Source organism: Parasteatoda tepidariorum, chromosome 6 (genome assembly GCF_043381705.1).
Source record: "Parasteatoda tepidariorum isolate YZ-2023 chromosome 6, CAS_Ptep_4.0, whole genome shotgun sequence".
NCBI classification, from domain to species: domain Eukaryota; kingdom Metazoa; phylum Arthropoda; class Arachnida; order Araneae; family Theridiidae; genus Parasteatoda; species Parasteatoda tepidariorum.
This window is the reverse complement of record NC_092209.1, coordinates 81,074,087-81,101,467: the sequence shown is the minus strand read 5'-3', so window position 1 is coordinate 81,101,467 and position 27,381 is coordinate 81,074,087. Positions and strand designations below refer to the sequence as shown.

Here is a 27,381-nt window from a genome sequence, read left to right as displayed (position 1 = left end):
TATATATATATATATATACACTTCATTTAAAAGTATTGCTTATTTCGGCTGTAATCTTTTGAACCTGCCATCCATTAAGTCCTTACCCTCAAAATCCTGTTCTTATCCTTAAAAATAAAATATGCATTTTATAAGTCCTGAAATGAAAATGATATAAAATTTTATGTCTCGCAGATATCATCTTTTGGTTGAGAGTATATTCGGATGAATATATTGATCCTAGGGCTAAACCAGCCATTTATTTTTCAATGCACGATTCCAGAAGACTTGTGAATCCTTTCAAACATGGTATTAAGCTTCTAGTGCCAGGACATCATTTTATTAAAGTCACCGAATATGTGAGTATTGTTTACGAAATATAAAGAGAAATCACGAAACTTCTGTCGTGCAATCACGAGCTGATCCCCTTCCCACATGAAAAGAAACCTGATTGAGAGTTTATACTTGCGATTTGTAGACATTAGGGTCTAAAACCTTTTTCCTATAATATACACATCATCCAAAATAGGGGTCACGACATTTATCTTTCTTCAGTCTGTGGGCACTCTTGAAGTTTTTACATGTAAATGTTATACCAGCTCTCTGTCATGGCCTTTAAAAAGCAGGTATTGTTGGAGGTCAACTGCTTTTCAGTCAAATCTTCGTTTTTTATCTACAAATTAATTCAAGAGAGCGATTTTAAATTTGCAGAGAAGGTAAAATGGATAAGGATCAAGAATTGCTTGCATCGTATGACACAAGAGGAGCTTCCTCATATATAAACAGGCTGTTTTTTTTGGTTCTTTTATTCCAGCCAAGAACACGAATTGCACAAGGTACACGCCAAATCATTAAGTTTGATAAAATATTTAATTGCCGATCGATTTAAAAACAACTTTTGACTCTATAATCATTAGAAAAGGTTAAAATAACATGAACTAGAGTTCCTCTAGCGGCGTATGAGGACATTGCAGTTCATGGGTCACTAGTACAATCTCCATCTTTGTGAAATGCCTTGCATTCCTTTCAAGTTTGTGATCACTCTAGTGAATTCACATGCAAATCTTATGGATGATGATATCTCATTAGATTTTAAATTATATTTTTTTTTGTTACTAGTTTTGCATAATTATTTGCATAATAAATTATGTGAATCATAATGTCCCAAAGAACTGGATGAATTCCAGACAAGAAACTCCGCTAACTTCATTGTGTGGACTGAACAAACAATGTTTTCGCCTCTCTTATTTCAGTTATCAACTACCATCTACTACTTAACTAGATCAGCAGTGCTCAAACGGTAGGCAACTGCTGATCTACTCGATAATTTACAATCCAGGGGCCTTTAACGCCTCTCTTATTTGGAGATTTTCCTCTTGACTGGAGTTAGCCGTAGTTGTAATGCAAGATTTTATTTCTTTTAATATTCATCACCAGAGCTGTTGATTGAGCGTTCGACTTACGATGAGGTGAACTAGGTTCGAATCCCAGCAATAGCTGGTCGATAAGAATTCGGCATGCACTGACAGCAGTGCTGACGTAAAGTATCCTCAAAGGTAGATGGTTCATGAGTAAGAGTCCCCTTGCTGTCTCTTTGCGGTTTTCCACTCTATGCAACGCAAATGGAGGTTAGTTTCATCAAAAAGTCCTCCACGAAGCTAAATTTCCCCCCAATACTTGATCCAGGAGCTTCCTTGTCTTCTGGATTGGGTTCTAAATTACAAGGCTACGGAGTTGAACATTGATAGTCGTAAACCTAAAATTGGGTCTGCTGTTCATTGACGGTTATAAAATAAAATATTTTTTACCTGAACTAAAAAAAGAGCCGAGTCTTTTTTTAAAAATTTAATTTAAGAAAATGCCAAGGGGTAGTCATTTAGAGATTTGGCACGATTACAAATATAAAAATAATTGTAATAAATTTTTCAATTTTTGATACCATTTCGAAGCTCAAACAACGGGAATGTGGAAGAAAAGCTTAAGTTTGAAGCTGTTTTGCGTATTAGCCCAAATTTTTTTGAAGCTAAGTTTTCTAACAGACGTTGAACAGTCGATCGAATTTTTGAGTTTACGACTACTAACTTTCAATTCCGCAACCTTTTGAACACGATCCAAAAGAGAAGGAAACTCCTGAATTAAGTGTTAAAAGAAATTTGCCTCAGTGAAGGACTTTTTTGATGAAACTTACCCACATTTGCGTTATATGGAGAGTAAAACTACGAAAACCTCCCACTGTTAACCTGACTGCAAGGACACTCGGATCCATGATCCATCGGCCATCAAAGATATTTTACGTTAGCACTGTGGTCGGTGCAAGCTTCGTGCGCAATTCGGATCGACCAGTCATCGCTGGGATTTGAACCCGGGTGACCATATTGGGAGGTGAGGGCTCAATTCCCTGGGACGTATTAGAGCGCAGATTGCGTAGCCAGCCAAATTGACCCTCCTCACTGCAAGCATTCATTTCAGCTGTGATGGAAGTCAATTTCTATGGCCACCCATGAAAAACTGGTGAAAAGTCTTCCCAGACGTGTGCAGGCTGTCACCGATGATAAAGGGAGACCAACATCATATTAATATGTGCCTCAGGATGCTGTCTGTACCACTGGGTGTCCGGATACTTTTGGCCGGATAGTGTAGAAGGGAACTGTCTTAATCATTGTTGGATAGCTTGGTTTGTCTTAAAAAATCAAGGGATCGATACCTATTTGTCACAGAAATGGAGTGGAAGCCACCACCAAAGTTCTCAATACAGGATAACCAGAAACGTCACATACAGAGGCAGATATGGTAACCGTATCGGAATTAATTATGATAACCAGGCACATTTCATTCCTTTCTCTGCTGCGTACTAGTTGGTTGAATGGCGAATGAGTTTCGCGTCTTCTTTCCAACACATTCATACGCATTGCCATAATATGTCCCAATCCTTTGCCTGGCTATCCGTGCATCTCTCGAGCATAAACCAGCACCGTGAGCCGTCTCAAGAGGAAAATGTCCATTCGTTGTAGGCCTATATCTATTGACAGCAAAAAGATAAGATTTTACAAAAAAAAACTAAAAAAACATGTTTTTTTTTAAATATCAGATAGCACCTTAGATTAGGCAGCGCACATTTTAAGAACTAACCATATTGCATTAGGAATACCCTTCGCATAGTAAAAAGCTGATTTAAAATTAAGCCGACCACGATTATTTATGGACAATTTTATCTCAAAAATGAGTGTATATAACCATAAAAATAATTAACTTTGGATTTCATTAAATACGTGCTCCAATTACAAACTTATGGCTATATCACAGGAGAGAAAATATGTGCAACTGCAAGTGTAACTGCAAGCAAGTGTAAGTGCAACTGTAAGTGAAATTTCTCCAAAAATTGCTCGTGTGATATAGAAATCACGGTTGCACGAAATATCTGCAACCGTTCAGGCAATTTCTTTCATGAACCAATCAGATCGTTTGCTTTTATGACGTTTCAATTTTATGTGATGACGTATACAAATGTAAATAAAAATGGCGGCGACGTTGGTGAAGAGGATGATCGGATGAAATTTTTTTATAGACGAAACGGAACAGTTTTTTAGTTTAATAATAACATTTTCTTTAAAATCAAAGCATTAAAAATACTTTCACACGATGAAATAACCATCTCAATGCAGTTGATGTACTACCATAACAGGAACCTGCACATCATTTTAGTATCGGTGAGTATAGTACACTATTTTCTAGATAAATTTTCTTTTAAAATATTTATTTATTTTAAGCTAATAAAATTAAAACTTATTATAATTTGTTCCGATCAAAGTTTTAATTACTTTAAATAGAAATAATTTCTATTTTTATATATGTAAAGATTTATACTGGCGAAAAGCTTTACTTTGAAATATTCGCCAAGCAACTCGCCAAACTTTGTTACATTATTATAACATAAAATATAATAATGATTATATTTCTTTATTTTCAAATTTTAAACTTTATTACTGTTGATTGTAAAAGCATGTGTCCGATTATTTGAAATTTTTTTATTATTATAATTATTTGTGAATTAATTATTTTATTCTTCCCTAAGAATTCTTTTAATTTTTGAAAATCTAAAATGCAAATTTCCAATCTCCTTGTCTGTTTCTACATTCATCCCCTCAATTTTTTTTTTTTTTGTGTGTGTGATGATTTACTAATGATACTTTACTTTTTATTTATACTTCACATTTATATTTTGATACTTAGCTTTTCTACAATGACAGTAAGTATGTAAGTGTACCTTACTAATTTTTCAATATACATAAATTTTTAATAGTCTTCGATCATAAATACAATCTATTTTTCTTAAAACAAATTTCAATCCAAACATAAGAACTACAAAACCAAATATACCTGCCATCTTTCATTAGTGTATAGAATAATCTTAGAACTCTAATCAAAATATCTGTCAAACTTAAAATAAGTTTAAAGGGGATACCTAAGGACTTAAATGATTTCAAATTAATGGTATTTAATCTCTCTTATTCTAATAATGTGTTGGTAAAATTTTATCATGAAAGTGATTTCTTTCTTTTATTTCAGATATTTCGTATAATCCTGTAAGGTTTGTCTGGTGAAGAAGGAAAGAGATGCAATACTGTTTTTATGAAAGAAATTAAAAAATAAGAAATGAAAATGAATAATGTTCTAAATGTTTCACTTGACAATAAATGTTTTGTTTTTTAAATTGATTCTTGTATTATTTAAAATGCAAAACAAAACATGTAAAAGTCTGTAACAAAATAATATGATACATAAAAAGTATGTTCTTAATAAAATTTTTTTTTTTTTTCATAGTTATAAATAAATTTTAATTTATATACTGTATATTACAATAAATTTGTCCTAAAATAAATCCTATAATTTTTAATTAAATTATCTCATATCAATAAAGAATGTTTTAAATTTTACAATAATAAATTGTAAGTATGACATTGAAAATCCTCTTATATTTAAAAAACAATTTTACTAAGAAATTGGAAAAAATAATTTTCATAAAAGTGATACTCCTGATATGCAATGTGTAAATGAATAAAATTGATGATCCCTTAAAAACTAAACTAAACTCAGCGGCACAGCCCACAGAGGGCCAAGGCCTTCTGTGCCCATCTCAGTTTTCTTGACCTTTGGGCTCTGGGATGCAGGAGCATTTGTTCCGGTTAGGTAGTCAGCCATACGTGAAACCCCCAGTGTTTAGCTCCCAAGTATGCTTGGTACTCATTTATCGACCCACTGAAGGAATGAAAGGCTGAGTCAACCTTGCTCGGCCCGACGATCGAACCAGGGACCTGTGGCACGACAGCGCGAAGAGCTACCGCTCAGCCACCGGGCGTGATGATTCCTTAATGCAATGTAAATTAATTTGATGACAATAAAATTCTGACACATTGTAGTATAGACAAGTATAGACATTAGTAGTATAGACATTATTTATTATGTATTTTTTAGACTAAATTAAAAAAATAGAATTGATTTGATAGAACTAATAGTTTTGATGTTATAAATATTTTATGAGCAAAAGGAAAGTCAAAAATTGTATATTTCATACATTAAACCCTCATTTCTTCTAAAGAATTATTTCAAAGGACTATGTTTTTTAATTAAGCTTAAAAAATTAAATTTGAAGAAATGCCTTACTTGTTTAGATAGCAATGTCAGTTGCATAAAATGGTATAAGTCATAAAATTGTCCTTTCTACACATGAAACTTTTATAAATTTTCGAGTAGCTAAACTATTAAATCAGACAGCTTGTTTTTATTCTCATTCGATTTAGCGTATACATAGATAACGATACCGCACTTGCCTAGCTAGCATGTTAGATAGTAAATATATATAAATAAACTATGCTTTTACAGGGTGCGGAGCCAAATTCAACAAAAAATAAGCAACTTTTAAGAACATTTTAGGCACTCAAAAAATATTTTTAAGCACTATGTAAATTGACAAAATGCAAAATAAATCTCAGACTTCACATGATCATGATAAAATAACTAGAATTTGACAAAGAACTCTTTTCTTGATTATATTAGCCATTAAAAAATGATCAAGAGATTTTTCGGTTCGATTTCAGAGGGTGAAAAATAAAGCCTGAAATTGAGAATATCTTGCAAAATACAGCAGAGTTGCACATGAGAAAGCAAGGATCTCACCGAACCCAGCTCACTAGACGCACATGCGGACTCGCAAGTACTTCACCAAACCTGTAAAATGATTGGCGCTTTCATACGCTATGGACTGACGGTACGCTGAAATTGATCGTGGTTGAATGAATTCTGAAAACGTGAAATAGAAAAATGTGAAAAACACGTTTTTACATAATACGTGGCGAAAATCGACATTCCCTTTCATAAATTTCATTTTCGAAAAGGGAAAATAAAGCACCTTTTAAAAACACCCATTAAGAAAAGCACCTTTAAGGGCCTTTAAAAAATGAAAATCGAAAATAAGCACCTTTAAGCACTTTTCAAAAACGCTACGCACCATGTTTTATACCTTAGTCACTCAAATCAAGATAAAAAAAATTGTCAAAATTCTAGATAGTATTTAAGTCCATCCCCCTTTCACCCCCTTATCCTTTTAGAGACGCAGCATGTATTTAAGTCCATCTCCCTTTCACCCCCTTATCCTTTCAGGGACGCAGCATGAAATTCAATGATATCTTAATATCATCTCATATTATGAGGTAGAAATCATAATCCTTTTTATACTATGCTACTTCACTATTGGGGAAATAAAGTTTTTTAGAATTTTAATTTGCTGCTGAAAAAAAGACTTAACACAAATACAAATGTAAAAAATTAAATCAAAATCAATCAATATTCTACAGCGTCTGTGATTTCTTTTTCCTCCCTTTACGAACATCGTTCAGAAACTATGATATAATAAAATATGATAAAATAAAATATGAGCCAAAAGTAAAGATAAATAACAAAATATGGTAACCCAATTACATGCAACCGTTCAGGCAATTAAGCAACCCTTTCGGCAACTCCGAACGGAGGAATTGCGCTTAGAGTTTCACTTACACTTGCAGTTACACTTGCAGTTGCACATATTTTTCTCTCGTGTGATAGAGGCATAAGGAACCCGATAAAAGATTTTTTTTCAAGCAAACATCCATGTTCTTAAAAGACCCACGGAAAGCTATTTATTTTCCTAACATGTGTATTAGATTGTTTTTGATAAATCCACCATTACTGTAATAGGAGTGTTACATACTGAGTACTTAGCATATATTTTGTATCCTTACTCCTCAAGTTAAAGTTCTTGATGGTTATGTTGGTTTTAGAGCGATTCATAATGGTCGAACATCATTTGATGGTCACCATCTCCAACATTTACCATTATGCGTTCATGGTTTTTGATCTGCCAAACAACTTCCATCATTCCATGATGGAAAATGCTACTTAAATACAATATGATGCTTAATCATCAGGAGAAGTTTGATTCTCATAGACCAACAATCGATGATGATCTATGATGGTTCATGAGAGTTCCAACTATACATTTCCATGATGGTTTAATGGGAAATCTTGTTGGTTCTCGGGAATAAACAATCAAAACAATTTATTTGCTTTTTCTTGTTGACCCATCGTAAATCTGTCCAAATTCCTGCATTGGGGTGATGGTGGCTCATGACAGTTTCAACATTTGATTTTTAAGAAACTATGATGGAAAGTTCTGATGGTTCACCATGAATGAATAATCAAAACAAGTTGGACCATCATAAATCAGTTCGAATACCGAGATTGGGGTGATGGTTACCATCAAGATTATTTTGGTCTATTAATAGAAAACCATCAAAAAATTTGACTTGTTCCCAGTGCTTATTGCAAAATTGAATTCCACCCTGTCGTAAGATCTGTGTCATTCACTTCCGTGCAACCAATATTATTTTTAAAATGTTGACTCTATTTTTTCATAGGTGGAGCAACATCTCTTACCCCAACCATATGATACAAATTGTACATTGTTTAATCCTATAGGAAGTACAGAAGAAAACGTTGACATAATGGTATGGCCCTCCTTTATTGTATTCTATAGTAATGATTAATTGCATTGTAGTACTGAAGTGTGTACCTTGTTTTATGTCTAGTAGTATTTTATGTATGCTATGTTTTATTGTATATCGATTTCTCCCATGAAAAACTACAGAGTAGAGAAATTGTTAATTTCAAGTTACTGAAAAATTAACCCTTTCTTACTCTGCTTTCTCGATCGCAACGCTCGAATACGCCATCTGGGGAGAAGACTTATACCATGGCTTGACACGCCTCCTTTTCCTCTTCTCCTCTTCTCAATTGTATAAAAATGTACATTGATATTCACACTGAAATCAACATAAGCCATCAAAATGTATTAATGGGACCATCGAGAATTTCGACTTGGATACAAAGACCACTAGCATGCTATCACATAGCATTCCCTTCTTCAGAGGTCTTTTTTAATCACGAGATGACGCTTTTTGAGATTACTGCTGCCACGGTGGTGACATTTTGACCTGCTTTCAGTAGTCTTACATCTCATCCACGATCGTAAGAATTCAAATGATATCTTTTTTAAAACTTGTACTTAATTATTACAACACCACACTGAATTTTACAGAAATAAGTTCAACTACCTATAGTGCTATTTTGATCAAATTCCTGACATGAATTTTCGAATGAATGGAAAGGTAATGTGCACTATCTTTAAACATATGAAGGATACTGCTTAACCACGCCCTTTACGTTTGGTCTTTCTCTTATTGGTTAGCTGTCAAGAACGTCACTTTGCATAAATCAGCTGTTCCTTAGCAATTGACAATCAGTGTACACACACTCCTTATTTCCGGTAAATCTTGAATTGAAAAATATAGGTGATCGCAACGCTCGAATACGCCATCTGGGGAGAAGACTGGTTCCATGCCTTTGGCTCTTCTCCCTTCCCTTTCCTCCTCTTTTCAGTTGTATAGGAATGTATTACAATGTTTTAGATTTTTCTTAATATTTTTCGTTCTTAATTAATAAAAATATTTTTTTTTTAATTTTCCATGTGCTTTCTTTTAGAACTATGTTTAACGTAGTTTTCAGTCTCATCTAGTTTCCCGACTTAAAAAATTTTAATCTAAATTAAAATCAAGACAGAAATTAACGTACTTCCTTCTGCTATGATTCTCCACACGCTAATGGTGAAAGCATTAAAAGTGTTGCCATTGGTGGAGTTCCATATACACTGGTGAGCAAAACTTAAGCAACAAGTGCGTTTTTTTTCATAACTCTACAAAAAATCATCCGATTGACATGAAATTTGAATATGATGTACATTATTTTGTACTTAAACGATGGTAAAAGAATAATGGCGCAGAAATGAATAAGTAGGGCAGCTTAAAGTAGGGTATGGAACAAAAAAAGGCTTTATTTGACATAGTGTGGCGTTACACATGATTGCCTGAAGAAGCGTAAGTACAATTGGCAGATGTTCCCTAGTATGGGATATACCCTCCCCTTACTGTAATTGTTGGTTGGCATCGTTTCTCCATGCTAAGCACCAGATTTCCCAGGAGTTCTTGGGGTAAACGTCTCCATTCCTCCTTTAACGCATCTTTCAGCTGATGGGTGTTACCAGGAGGATACTGTCGAGTCGCAAGACGTCTCCTTAATGCATCCCACACATGCTCTATGGAATTTAGATCTGGAGAGTAAGCTGAATAATCCATTCGTGTGATATCTTCACTTTCCAGTAGCTCTTGAACATTAGCAGTACGGTGTGGCCGGGCATTGTCATCCATAAAAATGAAGTCTGGTCCAATGGCCCCTCGGAACAGACGCACATGGGGTAGGATTACCTCATTGCAATAGCGGTCTCCAGTTACAGAACCTCGGTCGAAGATCTGAAGCTCAGTCCGCCCGTTCAACATAATGCCACCCCAGACGACAACTCCAGGACCACCGTAACGATCTCTTTCCGCGATGTTATTGGGATGAAATCGAGCTCCAACCTCTCTCCAGATCAACTGACGTTGAGAATCGCTTGTAGCACTAAAACGACTCTCATCTGTGAAGAGGACGCGACTCCATTGATGAGGTGTCCAGGTTTCGTGTTCTCTGCACCACTCTAAACGGTGCCGCCGATGGCTAACTTTTAAAGGTATGCAGCGTTCAGGACGTCTAGCAAATAAGCCACCTTTGTGGAGGCGTCTGGTCACTGTAAATCTTGATACTTGTCGTCCTGAGGCTGTGCACAGTTGCTGAGATATGGCATTCGCTGACTGCAAACGGTTTCTTTTCGCCTGGAGGACAATGTAACGGTCATCTCTTGGTGTTGTTTTCCTTGGACGGCCACGACCAACCTTCCGAACAGCTGTACCAGTAGTTTTAAAGGCATTCCAAGTACGAGAAACAACACTTTTGTTGAGCCCGAACTCTTCGGTGACACTGGTCACATTACGCCCCTCCTCAAGCTTCCCAATCATTTTTCCTCGAGTAAAGTCGTCTAAATGATTTCTTGAAGACTTGTTTCACAAAACGAATCACTTGCACTTGAAGCGAATGTCTTTAACTACGGTGCTCTTTATCCTTTTATCACAGCTTTGACCTGCGCGCGCCGACCCACAAGGTTTATGTACACTTACATCACCTACGACGTTTTATTTCTAAAATTTGCATACAAATAATCTTTCTACTGAATTACATGCATATTATGCTGCAATTTCATGGCTATCTTATGCTTTGTTGGGGAGCTGTGGCCGAAAAACCACTTGTTGCTTAAGTTTTGCACACCAGTGTAGTTCTGCTCTACGCTCCCTGTAGCACATTTCGATCACCAATTGTTAGTAAAGATTTAAATATTTTCCGCTTTGGTTATTTTTTCCCTTTCTAAATAGCTCTGTTGCTTTCGTGACATAATTGTTTAAATAATTGATGTCAAAATTATGATCGAATTAAAAATTCCAGCGTAAGTGTTTTGTTTTAAATGTTATTAGCTTACATTTCAAAAGCTAAAGAAATTTTGATACGATCCAAGTGGCTCCTTATCGCGAAACTCGCCCGATCTAAAACATAAACTTGAATTATATTTTATTTGCATTTTTTTAGGATTGCATAGAAACTTGCTCCTTCCGTCTTCACATGGAACAATATGGATGTGCTCCCCATTCAATAAGTATTAGTCACATGGCCACATTGTGTAAGAGAGGTAAGTGTGATTACTGAGCAGATAAAACAAATTGTTGACACAGTATTTATATTTTAAAAACTGTGAAGTTAATAAAAATTTACAGAAAACGTTGGAGGAAAGGGGAAATGAGTTATTGCTTAAACACTTTCTCTAAAAAAATTTTTATTGACATTAGGAGAAATTTCGTGAAATATTCCACTCTTTTGGAAAATGTTAACAATTTTCTTTAAAAGCAATTTGAAAATTTTTTTAACTATATCAGTTCTCTAAGCATTTTTTTTTTGCAGATTGCTCTTAAAGTTATTTACATATTGATGTTTTAGTTATTTACACATTATTGTTAGAGGATCATTATTTCTTTATCTCCCTATATTAGATCATAAAATCTAAAATTTGTGACCTTAAAAAACAATGTGACCGCTTGCTTTATTTTTACCATATTGGTGGCAAAATCGTCAGAATTATCTGATGCAAATATAATCAGACGTAAAATTCAGATTATCTAAAATCAATAAAATCAAAATTAAGTCAGTAGAATGTAGTATCTCAGAGTCTCAAAACTGAAAGTGTTTGATGAATGAGGAGGCATAAAAATCATAAATTTAAAAAAGATAGCGGAAACCTTATTCTCCCATTATAATAATCATTTATTAACCATTTATCTTATAATAATTTTTTCAATCGTTTTTACTATGGAAGTGGGAAAACCGTTCATCGCATTTCGGCCAGGTTAAGAGATCTTTCAAAACTACTTTTGCACCAAAATCCACGCCAAACAACAAAGGAACCGCCAGAGAAAATGGAATTCTCCTAACTTTTAAAACTTGAAAATAAATTTATAAATGACCAAAATGTTGTACCCAATTCAACATTTCCGACACTCCCGTTAAAATAGTATTAGATTTTAATAATTTTCATGCTTTATTTTATAACCGTCGTTGAATAGCCGACCCAATTTTTTGGGGTTTACGACTATTTATGTTTAATTCTGTAGCCTTGTAATTTTGAACCCAACCCAGATGACAAAGGAACTCCTGGATAAATTATTGGTAAAAATTTTGCCTTCGTGGAGAGCTATTTTGATGGAGCCAACCCGCATTTGCGTTACATCGATAGAATAAAACACGAAAACATCCCCTGGTTAGCCTTAGCGCAAATTGACTCTAACCCATGATCCGTCAACCACTGAGGATATCTTACGTCAACACTGTGGTCGGCACAAGTCGGATGTGGAATTCGCATCTACCAGCCATGGCTTAGTTCGAACCCTGGTTCACCTCATTGGAAGGCGAACCCTCTATTCCTTGAGCCGTCACGGTTCCAATTTTAAAGTTTAGTCATTTTCTTCTCACTGGTGGGAAAAGTTGTTCACTTAACTTTTTGAATAATTCCTTCATTAATTCTTTAGATTCCAAGTAAGCCGGGTTTAAGAACCAAAATTTTCATTAGGTTGCATCAAAAACTTTTGTTGTATTTTTCAGGTGAAAAAGTCACAAAAGAAAATTGGGACAGTTGTTTGAAAAAGTGCAGCAATACTCCGTGTGTGTAAGTAATTTTCATGACGAAGGTTGTCCTAATCTTAAGAAAAATGTATTTATTTAATATATATCTTTTTTATCTTAAGCCCATGATACAAATATTGAATTGTTTATTTTCTTTGAATTGTCAATTTTAGACTGCTTATTTGCAACAGTAATCGAAGCATAAAATCATAGAACTGTTAAGCAGAGTGTTCTCAAAAATTCTCTCGTAATATATAATTTTAGAATACTTGATAAAAATGAAGTAGTTTAACTTGAAAAAGTTTCGTACCTCGAACTCGTTAGAAGTCAAGTATTAATAGTTAAACGAAAGAAAAAAAAAGTCTTTCATAATCTAAGGAACCATTATTGTGGACTACGGAATTAATAACTTGAAATTCATGAACTCATTCCTCAGTTTCGTAATCGTATTGAGGTAGGAAGATTGCGGAAGTCATGGCATCAATTGTAAAAACTTTTCCTCCTTTTTTGATTTCAAATAATTGCTTAGATATGATTAAGGTCCTCATTTTGTTAAACAAAATAAACCTCTTTATCTAATATAATTTTTCTCTGAGACGCACAAACACATACAATTTTTAACAAATGTTGATCTTATTTGCACCAAATCTCCAACCTTTTTTCCCTCCGAAAAACATTGCAGACTGTGGTGTATCTACTACTACAAAAATATAATTCCAATTCACTAGTATCTAAGACATGTTTACTCTATACTATGATGAGGTACTTTTTCATAGATTAAGGCTGGTATTGTCTATAACAATTCTCCCCACATTGGTGACCCAGACGTGATATGAGCATGCCTACCTTGACAAAAACTCCCACTTCAGTATAAACACCCACACTACCTTGACTGAAACTTCAGCTTCGATTTGAACACGCCTACTTTGATGGATGATCCACATTGAACAGTTGGCGTGCTACTTGTGACTGATGCATTATCCACCTCCTCTCACTGTTGCTACTCAGTCTCGATCACACACAACGCTGGCCTATGTACACTCGACTGCTATTGTCAACACAGGATCTACCACGACCATGAACTTATTACAGCTCTCCCGGATTCTCACAAAATTTCAATGAATCAACTAGTGGTATCAGTTCATTGAATTCTATTACAGATATATATCTGGGGGGTAGTACTATAGTGTATCTATCACTACAAAAATATAATTCCAATTCACTAGTACATTAGGCATGTTAACTCGATTCTATGGTGGGGTACCTTTTCATAGATGAAGGTGGTATTGTCGATAACAACTCTCCCCTCACCGACCATAATATTATCATCTTCCTATGTCATATTTTAATGCCATTACTAGGCTCTTCATTACAACCTTTCTTTAAACACATTCTCCCAGCAAGCATGAATTCATTGATGCAAATATAACTTTGTTCCATTAGTTTAAAGTTATGTTTTGATTGTTTCGATCCAAATAAGGACATTACACCTTGCTTGCACACGTCGAGAAGAATTTTTGTAAAGTTGAAATGGACATTAGATCCTAGTCAATGCGGTCACCTTCTTGCAGTACCAAATCTAACCGGAGTTAGTCAAATTTTGTTTAAATATTTCTTCTTTGATTGCCAGTCGCTGGAAGTCTACTTTTTCCATTGATCTTGCGAATAATGTGCTTGTTTATAGTAATTGAGCTAACCGGAACTCCCCCGTTTATCATTTGTCCCTCTTACTTTTAAGCGAACGAGAAACTTCACTTTAATGATCTGGCCGATGAACTGGCCAAGGAGGGCTCCAATGATAGTAGTGGTCTTCTAACATGCAATGAAATCTATGCAAAAGTAAATGCCGACAATAATAGGACTTGGAGGATTCCACCTAGTAGTGAATGGTATCAACAAAATCGTCCTGGGGCTGCCCTGGAGCTAAAAGGTGATAAGAAACTACAGACAGCTATCACAAGACTAATCACTGGTCATACCCGCTGACTAACTTTGTTCAGGATCAAAAGACGTTCCCTGTATGCCTAAAATGTAGTGCTCACCAGGCTTCACCTGATCATTTGCTGACCTGTATGGGACAGGAGAAAAATTTTATTTTGGAGGATCCGCAGATGGTGTTCGATTTTCTGTCGGTGAACTGTCTCCTGGATTTGGTCTAGCCTTGTTCTGGGCCCAGAGGAATAAGTACCACCACCACTTTTAAGCAAATCTACATAAAAGTAACATTTTGTCTTGCAATTTTCAATCATTAATCAGTTTTCGCATGAGTATTAACCTTAATCTAACAAAATTTATATTTTTTCATAAAAATTAAGTTAAATTTTTATTTCTTAATTTAGTGTATATTTTACTAACACAACTGTAATAATAAGTCTGTATTTTTGAATAATAATGTGCAAAATGTAAATTAGTGTTAATGTGTATTAATGATTGCAAAATGCGAAGAAAAAAATATCGTGTAAGTTTAAAAAAAGCACTTGATTTTTCTAACAGATTTTATTAGGCACTTGATATTATTAAATGATATGCAATGCTTTACAGATACTTTTAAGCAAATAATTTAGTTTATAACTTAAACAGTGGTATTATAAAAAAAAATTTCCTTTGCAGGACTCGATCTTTCAAATACAAGCATTTTCATAATGATCTAGGGGTATGTTTTTTTCGGTTGAATATTATTTGCTTTAAAATTAATAAAATTTAATAAATATTTCGAAATCTACATTCTCGTTTTTAATCTCATAAAAGCGTAATTGTTTTTCTTTCTTTAAGTCCATATGCAAAACGAGTTCTTATGTTATACTATTTTGCTTTTTTATTCAAATGTAATACCCAACTAAGTATAAGTACTGTGATGCCACATTAGGCATTACATATTTCCTAGCTTTTAAAATTTCTTCAATTTCCTGAAATTAATTTTTTTAAATATTCTTAATCGAATTAAATTGAACCAATTATTTAATTTTTATTACATTTTATAAAAAGAGAATATTAAATACTTAGCAATCAATATAAGGGCTAACTTTTTATTTCACTACTAATGTAAGACTCGTTAATTCTCTGTCGCGACGACTAAATCGAAAACAATAATCTATTTATAACTCTTTATTCTTCATTTTTTACCACAGACGGAGGATTAATATTTATTTAAAAAATTTTTTATAGAACCTAAAATACAATTATCAGCAAAGAAAAGCACTTTATCCTAGACTTTATAATAAGTAAGTTGTTTTCAATTCATTTCACTTTGTATGTTTGTATGTATGTTTTCTTAAGAGTAAATAAATTATTCTTTAATGCTTTTTACCAAATTCAATGATTGTTATTCATTAATGTTTATTCCAGGAAGAAAAAAAAACGAAAAGGCCATCGTAAGTTTGAAAGAAACACGGTACATGAAGGTGTAAGTAATTAACAACAAGACAGGTTTGATTGCGGGTGAAAACAGAGAAGAGTTCGTAGTTGGTTATCAGAAATAGTTTAGTGTTTCAACTTCCGACTAAACCTGTTTTGATGTTTTTTGCGTGTTCCTTCTTGCACTGTGATTTACTTTCTTTCGAAAAAGTTTTCTTTCATTTTTTGGAGGGGGCTTAAATATTAATTTGCGTCACCAATAAGAATAACAGCTTTGCTTTTATTTTTGATGTGGATGCCAAGTAAAAATTGAGATAAATTTTTACTCAACGCTCTTTATAATATGCATGGGTCAACATTTATGTTAACCTTTCCGTTACGAGCATCATATTTAGCCAGTATTCAAGCAATGTCTTGCGCGTACTACTGCGGTACTTAAGCGGCATCCACTCGATTACCTATGTGCATGAGCAACGTATTTAGGCAGCATCCATGCGATATCTTTCTTGTACGAGTGCTGTATTTACGCGGCATCCACTCAATGACCTATATGTACGCGCAACGTATTTAGGCAGCATTCATGCGATGTTTTTCTTGTACGAGTGCCGTATTTAAGCAGCATCCACTCGATGACCTATGTGTACGAGCAACGTATTTAGGCAGCATCCATGCGATGTCCTGCGTGTAAGAGCTCCATATTTAAATGGCATTCACTCGATGATGTGTGGGTACTAGCACCGTATTTAACCTGTGGCAACGAGATTCATTTTGATAACAGCCCCAGTCTGCTTCAATACCAGTGTCCATATTAGATACGTAAAGGTATAGCAACCAGACCCGTAGAGCTCATTCGACAGATGACACAGTGAGTCGACGGCTTACAAAACAACCATGTTGAGTTGGATATCAGTTTAGGAACAGTGTCGGCAAGTGGTGGAGCTGTTAGTGCGTCTTACTGAGAAGACAGTGGCCGCGGGTTCGAATCCCTCTCGGGACATGACTGTTTCTCTCAATGCTCGGTTGTGTGAATATGGCCCATCCTATGAACGGGTATGTTAGGAGTGGGTAATGTTGCTCGCCTTCGTGACTTTGGCCACAAGGTGCTCACCAGGCAACGTAAGATGATCAACACTACCGGCACCTTCCATGAAAAAACGATACGTTCATTCCCTGCCGCTAAAAAAAAATCAGGACTAGTAGCTTGTTCTTTTCTGTAATCTGATTATAGCTCGTTGGTATGGTGTGCAGGCCTTGCTTAGTGCAATATAGCCGGTTCTCACTGTCGATCTAAGCTTTAAATTCTTGTCGTGACAATAGACACGTAGTTTTTTCACCCTGCAATCTTTCGCATAATGCCCAGTGCCGTCATAGCTCGAGCAGATGTCTTCATGTTGGCATTCTCTCACCATGTATTCTATACAAAAATCTCCGACTTCGAAATGATTTCCCAGTGAACACATTTCATTGTCTTGATTTAGGATTTCGAATTCACCTTCTTTAAAGTTGACATTATTATCTCAGATGTGAACGATGCTGTTTTCTTCTGTTATTCTTTTGTAAGGCCCAAATATGATGATTTGGGGACTTCATCTTGGTAGGTGCTTCATAAATTAATCCCTCCTCAAGAGCATTTCTCTTCTATCTACTCTTCTAGAATAGCCATGTCTAGTCTGGAGACCGGATTCAGCCACGAGTTCTCCTTTCAGAGTTATTTTAAGCTCCCTTACCTTAAGCTCGAGTTCCCGAGAAGTAATTTTACTCTGAATCACCTCTTCCACTTTTTCCGGAGTTTTTCCATCTGCTGACTTCACCATCACATTTCCTCTTCTTGGATCTATGAGTTTCCTGCTCAATTTTTATCGCCTCTTCGCGTAACTTAGATTTCCTCCTCTTAGACATGAGGATTTCATTCAACACTCTTTCGGCCTCTAGCTGTCGTCCCTTAATGAATTGCCGACCTCGTTTTTACGTGAAATTATGCTCGAAAAATCCACTGCCAAATTCATCATCTTTATTATTGCCATGATGTTTGACCCGTTAACTCCGATATTCGTTAACAAATTTGTTTAGTTTCTCCAGTAACATTTGCGATGTCTGCACCCAGTCACGCTGGTTTTCCTCAAAAGATGTCATTGAAAATACGGTTCTAGGTCGTTTTCTCAACTTTCAGACATTTTGAATCCTTTTGTAGTTCATTTACGTCGCACTAGAGCTGCACTACAGGCTAATTACGACGGTCTGGAAAACATATCTGAGGATGATCCGAAGACATACCATCGCAATTTTGATCCTCTGCAGAGGGAATGGCACCCCTGCGTCGGAAGCCCGACGATCTGAACGCGAAATCGAGCACTTTATGGTAGAGCAGTTTAACGAAGAGCAATAACTCACACCCTTGGTCCCTACGCAGATTTTCTTTGAATGATTTCGCCTTCCTCAGTGGTCTGATCATAAAGACACGATTCCCAGAAGAACACAGAAAGTCAAGCATCACTGACTGTGGTCAGTAAGCGGGTGGGTAACCACTTTGATCAGCCTGCGTAGAAACCAAGGGACGCGGCGTCGGTTCTCTTTAAACTGTTCAACCGTAAAGTGCTCGACTTTACGCTCAGGTCATCGGGCTACCAGAGCACGGAAGCCATCCCCTCTGCAGAGGATCAAAATTGCGATGGTATGTCTTCGGATCATCTTCAAATATGCTTCCCAGACCGTCGTCAATAGTCCATTATGCAGCTCTAGTGCGACCTTAAATCTAGTACCTTGAGTGATTTCTAACATTCGGTCCACTATCCTCTCTGTTTGCAATTGGCCTTATAAAGACGTTTTACCCTCGCAACGCGTTGAGATACAGACAGGATATTTTAGTTCCATGAATGCTAAATGGTTGACCGTTTAAGAGTTCGATGCGGGTATAACCTCCGGGACTTGCACCACTGTAAGTATTCATTAAGAATTACTTTAACAGCTACATTCAATCTTTAAGGGAGACGAGGGTGAATAGCACTTAAAGTATACGTCACTATATTGTACAAGCTGCGTGTTTATATATATATATANAAAAAAAAAAATTGTAAAAAAATTGTAAAATCTCCAAATGTATTGTTATGCAGCACCTAAACAAAAAAAATCCGAACATCAACTTATCGACTTACATTTTGCATACTTTGCTGTATAGTACACCGTTCAGCTCACCGTACTCAGCATCGTACAATCATCGCACATTAAATATCATCAAAATTCGAGATGTTCATAAAAAAACGCTTCATTCAAAGTACAGAAGAAAAGAAAATTATTTCATTTCCGTTTTTTATCTTGTTTCTCGTGCTTTTAACAAAATCACGTGACGCTCATCATTTTTTTGAATTTTTGGTAGAAAAATCTTTAGTTTCGTTAAATGATGTTTTTCTACAACTTTAAAAGGCCAAACGACCTATATGGCAGGAGAGCTGACCTCGAGACACAAAGGTCTTGGAATCGAATCTTGGATTAGACATGAATGTTCTTTTTTTCTCGTCTCTACACTGCCTGCATCCCGCAGTGGACTCATCGTAAAGAAGCGGTCCCCAGTAGAACGCCGAAGTCAAGCATCACTGGCTGTGGTCAGTAAGCGAATGGGTGACCACTTTGATCAGTTTGAGTTGGGACAGAGGTATTGATCTTCGCTAAACTGTTCTACCGTAAAGTGCTCAACTTCGCACGTAGGTCGTTGGACTGCCAAAGCATGGGAGCCATTCCTCCCTACAGGGTATCAAAATTTAGATGGCATGTCTTCAGACCATCCTCAGGGCTGTTTCCCAGAACGTCGCCAATAGCCCATAGTGCAGCTCTGGTGCGACGTAAATAAAGTACTTACCTATACTACCTGTCCTTCTTACCGCGCTTCTTACAACGTTGGCTCACCTACTACGATGCCCTTACGAGATTGACGACGGACAATATCTGAGTAGGAATGGCGGGGGGGAAATTGGGGTTGTTTTAAAAGATATTTTATAAATAACTAGAATGTTTCTAATAATTAGAATTAAACTAGTTTCATTGTAGCATTTAATTTTCGAAATATTTTAGTGAAGCAATATTCATTATGCTTTCGATTTACAGCACTCAATTTATATATCTCGGAGTGTCATTCAGAAATGCAAAGATCAGAATCATCCACTTTGTTCCAAAAGTGCTGGTAAGTCAAGTTTGCTTTAAATACAACAATTTGTAAAAACTGGGGTTTATTTTCCCGTAGGAACTATCGGTGATAATCCTGGTTTCTCAAAAAATAAAATGCAGTCGCAAAAGCAAGGAAAACGTTCTGAAAAGCCGGGTTTAAATTACTAAACCCCAAGCTTTAATTAGAAGAAGAAAATTAAATCTTTGCTGAGAAAAATATAACTGAAAAGAAAGAAAACTCATAAATACAATTAAAATTCTTTTTAAAAAAAAAAACAATTATTTAATTTTAAGAAACCATATTGAGTTATTTTTACTCATATCACAAAAAATTTTAATTTTTAGCGTATTGTTCGATAGTTTTATCGTGGTTTTCGTAACATTTTGTACATGAAACTAATTCCAATACACTCAGGTAATAAAATAATTTTATGTCATATATCAGATCTGTGGTCGGTACAAGCCGGGTGCGGAATTCGTATTGACCATCCATTTCTGGGATTCGAACCCAGTTCACTTCACTGGATAGCGAATGCTCTATCCCCTGAGCCACCATGGCTCGCTTGCTGATGTTTGGAAAAATATTGGTCTATATGCTCGGTCATATATCCTGTGAGATGCGTTCCACTCACGGCCGCTGCAGGGATATCGATGGAGCCACTGTCACCATCAATATGCGTGAAGTAGAAAATATGAAATTCTAACATCATCACAGTGGGTTTGTGTGTTATTTTCCTACGAGTAAAGGTTTAGCTACAGTCTGATTCGCACTGAACTCTCGTGTGGAAAACGCAGATACCCGCTACCACCAATATAACTTCACTGAATGACACCGTCATGCTGGTGCAGGATTACTCATTAGGGATCGTATTACACTCATCTCCGGAACAGATTTCATGTTCAAACCAAAACCATGACAGGACAAATACTGGAACAATATGTACGTCTGTTTAGGGGTGCAATGGGAGCAGAATTTCTGTTTATGGCTGTCAACGCCTGTCCTCACCCTGCAAACATCCAAAGCGAATCCTTGTAAACTAAGGGCATCACCCACATTAAATGGCCAGCATTTAAACCTGACTTGAATCCGATGAAGCGCGTGTGGGACGTGATAGGTTTGACCGACGAGTTGAAGATCGTTGACGGAACTTGTACAGGAACTTTAGAGATCTTTGCTTGCTGAGTGTAGTCATCTTCCCCAAGAACAGCTCAATATTCTAATACTCAATATTGCATGGAAGGCACAAGACACTTAATGCATTAACCATTATACCAACCATGTAATATTAAGTTTTTGTAAAGGAGATGTTTTTTATAACTGATCCAGGGTGCAAAAATCGTAGTTTTTATGAATGGTATCATGCCATCTTTTTTTGTTTTTTATCTCATGTTAAATAAATGGGCCTTATGAATAAGTTACGTATGTTTTGTTTCTGAAACTTTAATTGCCGGAGTTGGAATTATCGTTAATGAGTGTATGTATGGTCATGAGAACGATCACGAGTGTATGATCATGAATTTAACAAAATTAAGAGAAGACTGATTTTTTAACGATACAAATGACTAAAATACATGCTTGATTTAAAATTTCTAATTTAGTCGGATTAAAACTGAAAGAGTTATCGTGTTTGCGTATATGAAAAAAAATTATTTTAAAATGAATGCAATTTTTAAAAAAAATTAAAGAATACCAAACTTTTTTCTTTCACGTCAATGACGATGCATCTGAAAAAGCTACATCTTTGTTAATTATATGAGGATCTACTTGAACTCTTGAGGCAACGTTTTTATATTTGCCTACTATCAAATTCCTTTTAATGAGAAGAAGCAAAAGTTGTATTAGAAAATTTATTGAATAGTTTGGAAATGCACGTTTATAATGTATACAGGTTATTTCATTTTGGCGCATGAGGAAAATATTTTATCAAAACTTTTGGAATGCAACTGTAATACTGGAAAAAAAATACAATATTTGAACCACATTAAATTAATATCCATTCAATTCCGAAGAAATGATGGACTGATCGTAATGACGCGGCTCTCAGTAAAACACCGAAGTCATGAATATACTAAACCACCAGCTATCAGTAAGCGGGTGGGTGACCACTTTGACCACTACCTCCGAAGGGACCGAGGGAGAGCATTATTGGACCTCGTTAAACTGTTCTACTGTAAAGTGATCGACTTCGCCAGAAGGTCGTCGGGCTACCAAAGCGGAGAAGCCATCTCCTCTGCAGAGGATCAAAATTGAGATGGCATGTCTTCGGATCCTCCTCAGGAATGTTTCCAAGACCGACTCCAATAGCCTATTGCGCCGCTCCAGTGTGACGTAAATAAAGTACCTTCCTACCATAGAATTCAATTGGTATCATTTCAATTACGTAGAATTCAATAAGTGCCCATTTGTATCCATAAGTTTTGTTCTACTACATATGTATATAAATATATTTTCTTTTTACTTTCTCGTTCTTCTTTAATGAAAAGAATACATTGTAATATTAATTTTGTATTGATATTTCTAGCCAATGGAATTATTTAGCAACATCGGTGGATTCCTGGGCATTTGGATTGGATCCTCTATCATATCAGTCTCTGATTTATTATACAAACTATCTGAATTCATCTACATTTACACCATGAAACTTGTTAAAAAGAGATCTACACTGTAAAAGAATCCGGATAAAATTACGGCCAAAAGTCCTGGCACCCTGAAATCCGTTAAATACTTTTTTTTCCTTAAAATTTCATACCGTAAAATTTTACACCGTAATTTTTATATTTATTTATTTGCAGTGATTATGTGATTTCACAGAAAATATTACGGTATAAAATTACGTACTCTGTCATATCAATCTCTGATTTATTAAACAAACTATCTGAATACATCGACATTTGCATCACGAATTTTGTTAAAAAGATTCTACACTGTAAAAGAATTCAGATCTAACACCCTGAGATCCGAAAAATCCATTTTTTCCCTTAATGTCTTAAATCGTAAAATTTTACCCTGAGATTCTAATCTATTCTATTTCTTTCTATTTATAGAAAATCTACTTTTTTTCCTTAAAGTTTTATACCGTAAGATTTCACACCGTAATTTTCACATTAATATTTATTGAATTGCAGTGATTATGTGATTTTACAGAAAGTATTACAGTAAATATTACCGTAATTACATCCGGATTTTTTCCCAATGGGCCATTATAACTGAATAATAAGTTAAAAAGTGAAAAATAATCCTTATATATTTTACCAAATGCATTATTCTTTCCTATTTTGAATTATAAAATTATAGGATATTGCTTTCATCTAAATGTAAGCAAACCTGACAGTAGAGCAAAAACGAAAATGCCACTACAGAATTAAAGAAAATCCATAATTTTTATCCGATGCATTTCTCATTTAATTTATTATTACAAAACAATCAATGTGCAATAATTGTATTTCTTATCGTATCGTATCTTAAACACACCATACAATACAATACTATACTGAATAGGGTTCATGATACTGTAACGCCCATTAAACAGGAATAACATTTTTGCATTCAAACCTTGACTAAAACACACCGAAAATTATTGCAATGTCAATTCAATAAAACGAAAGCACATTATACTGATCTACAGTATAATATATTATTGTAACGTTACGCCGTGATTATGTGTATTCAAAAGAAAAGTTTTTATTTTTAATTAATGTAGCGTAGCTACCACTATAAATATTAAATACCAATTCACTAGCATATAAAACGTTTTAACTTGATTCTAACGTGAGGTACCTTTAGATCAGTGTTTCTTAACCTTTTTGATATAATGGGCCCCTTTTAAAAATTTTTTAAGAAGTCACAGATCACCCCCCTGTGAAAAAAAATAATTGCAAAAAACATCAATTATTAGAAAACATTTAATTTTATTATTTTAGTAATATACAGAATTTTTAAAATNGAGTCAGAAGTGTCACGTCCGGGTCACCAGATCGTCGGACTCTTATGTGGAGGCGTATGCAGAGTAATATATAGATAACTTCTTATGATAGCACATGACAATTTGATAAAATAACTTATATTTACATATTATCAATAAATAGAATAAAATTTTTATCACAACAAAAGAAGTTCTTTTTTAATAATTTTAAATCTATTGTTGTATTATTGCATTGCCACTCACTGAGTTGAAAACTTTAAAGTTAAAGTAAATCATACTTGTGTCTACTCTACATTACCCTCAATCTGTATACTCATAATTTATTTAATCATGAATGCAAAGTAAAATTTGGCCATGTAAACNTCGCTTTACAAGCAATGGGTAGGCTTCCAAACGTTTTAAAAATTCGGAGTAGTCAGCGGACCCCTAAAATATAACTCATGGACCCCTTAGGGGTTCATGAACCACAGGTTAAGAAACCCTGCTTTAGATAGATGAAGGTCAACATAGTCGATATTTAAATCCCCTAATGGGTGACCCGGACGTGACTTGAACACGCAACCTTCTTATCTGGAGTCAGAAGTGTCACGTCCGGGTCACCAGATCGTCGGACTCTTATGTGGAGGCGTATGCAGAGTAATATATAGATAACTTCTTATGATAGCACATGACAATTTGATAAAATAACTTATATTTACATATTATCAATAAATAGAATAAAATTTTTATCACAACAAAAGAAGTTCTTTTTTAATAATTTTAAATCTATTGTTGTATTATTGCATTGCCACTCACTGAGTTGAAAACTTTAAAGTTAAAGTAAATCATACTTGTGTCTACTCTACATTACCCTCAATCTGTATACTCATAATTTATTTAATCATGAATGCAAAGTAAAATTTGGCCATGTAAACTTTGAAATAAATTATAAATAATTAAAGAAAAATGAGTTCATCTGTGCTTTTTTTATATATATTATATATTGAAAGTATTTATTCGTATATTAATGACCATGCTGAAATATGCATAACATATTTCCTAACAAAGAAAATCGAACAATTAACAAGCGAAGAAAAACGAATTATTTTCCTATTTAATCCTTTTCCAATAAATAAAAATCGTTAATATAATCTGTAATATTTTTTTATTCCACCACCTCGAATTGAGTGCTGAAGAAAAACTATTTTAATCTCTCTACATCTGTCTAACACGTTAGCATAGAATTCGAAAACCGTTATATGGTTGCCAATGTTTTGATTTCATAAAAATTTGCTATTATTTCTTACACTTTCTTTTCCGCCAACACATTTGAATGTATAAAGCTAAGAAACAGAGCGTTGGCGTAAAATTTAATCAATTAATAGCTAATAGATAGATTCTTTAACTTTCCTTGGCGAAAACTATGCTAATGTACACGTGACACTCACATTTTTTGGTGGACGGAGGTATGCTGTTGAGCTTAGCCCTGCAGCAGTGCTGGCTTACCCTTTAAGTAAGACTAGGCCATGGCCTGGTGATTAAAGGCTCCCTTGAAATGGATTTTTTGAAAATAAATTTTAAAAAATTAGGAATAACAATGATTTTCAAAAAAAAAAAATTTCAAATATATATTAATAAAATACGATAATTTTTTTACATAATGTTAATCATATTTATTTATTACTTATTTTAGTTATTACTTAAAAGTATTATTATAGTTTATGTATTATAAGATTTATCAATGTTTTTTAAGATATGATTATTTTTTAGTTTTAATTTAAGAAAATAAAATAAAATTTAATGTATTATTATTTATTTTAATTTTTAATATGCTTTCTTAAATGAAAAGATCTATAAATACTTTTATATTTGAATAAATAAGAAATATACGAGAAAAAAAAATTTCATGTAGGGGCCCCAAAAATTTGAATTTCCTAGGGCCCCGCGTGCGCTGAATTCGGCACTGCAGACGCAACTACCGGGCCCCCTTTTCGATAATGTAAATTTTGTATTAAAAATTAAAATTAATATTTACTTTGGAGCTCCACATGAATATTTTAAAATAAAGCATTTTTATTCATTATCATTTGATTCTTTACTAAGCAATATGATTTTTGATAAATAATTTCTTGCTGACGTCACATATCGGATGGACAACTGAAAACTACGTCATTCAATATCCTCTTCAACAAATAATAATTTCTTCAAGCACCAAAACTATTTTCTTGGACAATTAATGTTAATTATATTAAGGAATACTCTTGAAAATCATGCCCTGTGATCATCTTGTATGTACTATAGAACTAAATAAAAACCTCATAGAAGAGAGATGGACACTTTAGTAGTCCGAAAACATAAACTGACCGTGGGGCAAACTCGAAAGCAGATTACTTTTTGTTTATAAAGAACCAAAAATACATATATCTACAGCATACGTATTATTTAGATTCATTATATAGGGTTATTCATAATTCCCTCCTCCTGTAAACGCCATTTTTCTTTACTACAACTGGCTTCAGTGATTCATGTTACTGCCATCTACCGGCAACTTCTTAAATTAAAACTTGATTACTTTCGGAATTATTTCATATGTGCTTTTTTGCCATATTCGTCTTCTATTTTCACTATAACACTTCGAAACCCAGGAGGGAATTATGAATAACCCTGTATATTGCACACATAATTCTTAAATTCAAATATAAAACACTTCAAACAAATGTTAATGTCTAAGAGAGAGATTAATTCTTTTTACCAATCCCTTCCAAGCTTTTTGAAGTCCTCTATTTCCTAGTCCTTCTCTCTTGCTTTCTCATAACTAATGAAAGGATAGTTCATGAAAAGGGTATGACCGTCTCTAAGAAATCGAATATAGCAACCAATGAGACTCCAATCTACTTTTCAACGTAGTCACCAATATAGCTGTAAATCTCAATATTCTAAAATGTATAATAGCCCTAATTTTTTTAATGTTTAATTGAACTCAACATATCTAACTCAATTCACACATGAAATTCGTAGGAAATAAATTTTAAAAAGCATAATCGAAACATTACAATTTTTGTAAATATTACATTAGAGACATGAAGAGTGAATGACCGAAGTTTGGGGTTGTTGACTTCCACCGGTGAATGTTGACAATCACATAGTCGCCTTGACAAATGTTCGAAATATATACTAGGTCTCGTTAAGTGTCACTGCCCGGTATGCCCTACATCAATGTTTTTTAAGGTCAAGTTACACTGCCCAGTATGCATTTAATCGGTACTTCAAATATTTTGAACATTCCTTTAGATATATATATATA

General features: G+C 34.6%; 1 protein-coding gene and 1 long non-coding RNA gene across 2 annotated transcripts in view; both read left to right on the top strand.

Moving 5' to 3' along the window:
* LOC107439056 (uncharacterized) overlaps positions 1-24,088 on the top strand; it is a 33,837-nt gene extending 9,749 nt beyond the window's left edge. Inside the window, exons 5-12 of the mRNA XM_071181718.1 lie at positions 175-338; positions 7,929-8,018; positions 11,080-11,179; positions 12,643-12,706; positions 15,274-15,316; positions 15,829-15,884; positions 20,116-20,191; positions 22,698-24,088. Coding sequence (XP_071037819.1) covers positions 175-338; positions 7,929-8,018; positions 11,080-11,179; positions 12,643-12,706; positions 15,274-15,316; positions 15,829-15,884; positions 20,116-20,191; positions 22,698-22,844 — 740 coding nt within the window. The 3' untranslated portion in view covers positions 22,845-24,088. The remainder of the gene's footprint in view (positions 1-174; positions 339-7,928; positions 8,019-11,079; positions 11,180-12,642; positions 12,707-15,273; positions 15,317-15,828; positions 15,885-20,115; positions 20,192-22,697) is intronic.
* LOC122271446 (uncharacterized) lies at positions 3,325-4,690 on the top strand. The gene is made up of 2 exons (XR_006226377.1): positions 3,325-3,686; positions 4,546-4,690. It is a non-coding gene; the product is annotated as an uncharacterized lncRNA (long non-coding RNA).
* Positions 24,089-27,381: the final 3,293 nt, after the last annotated feature.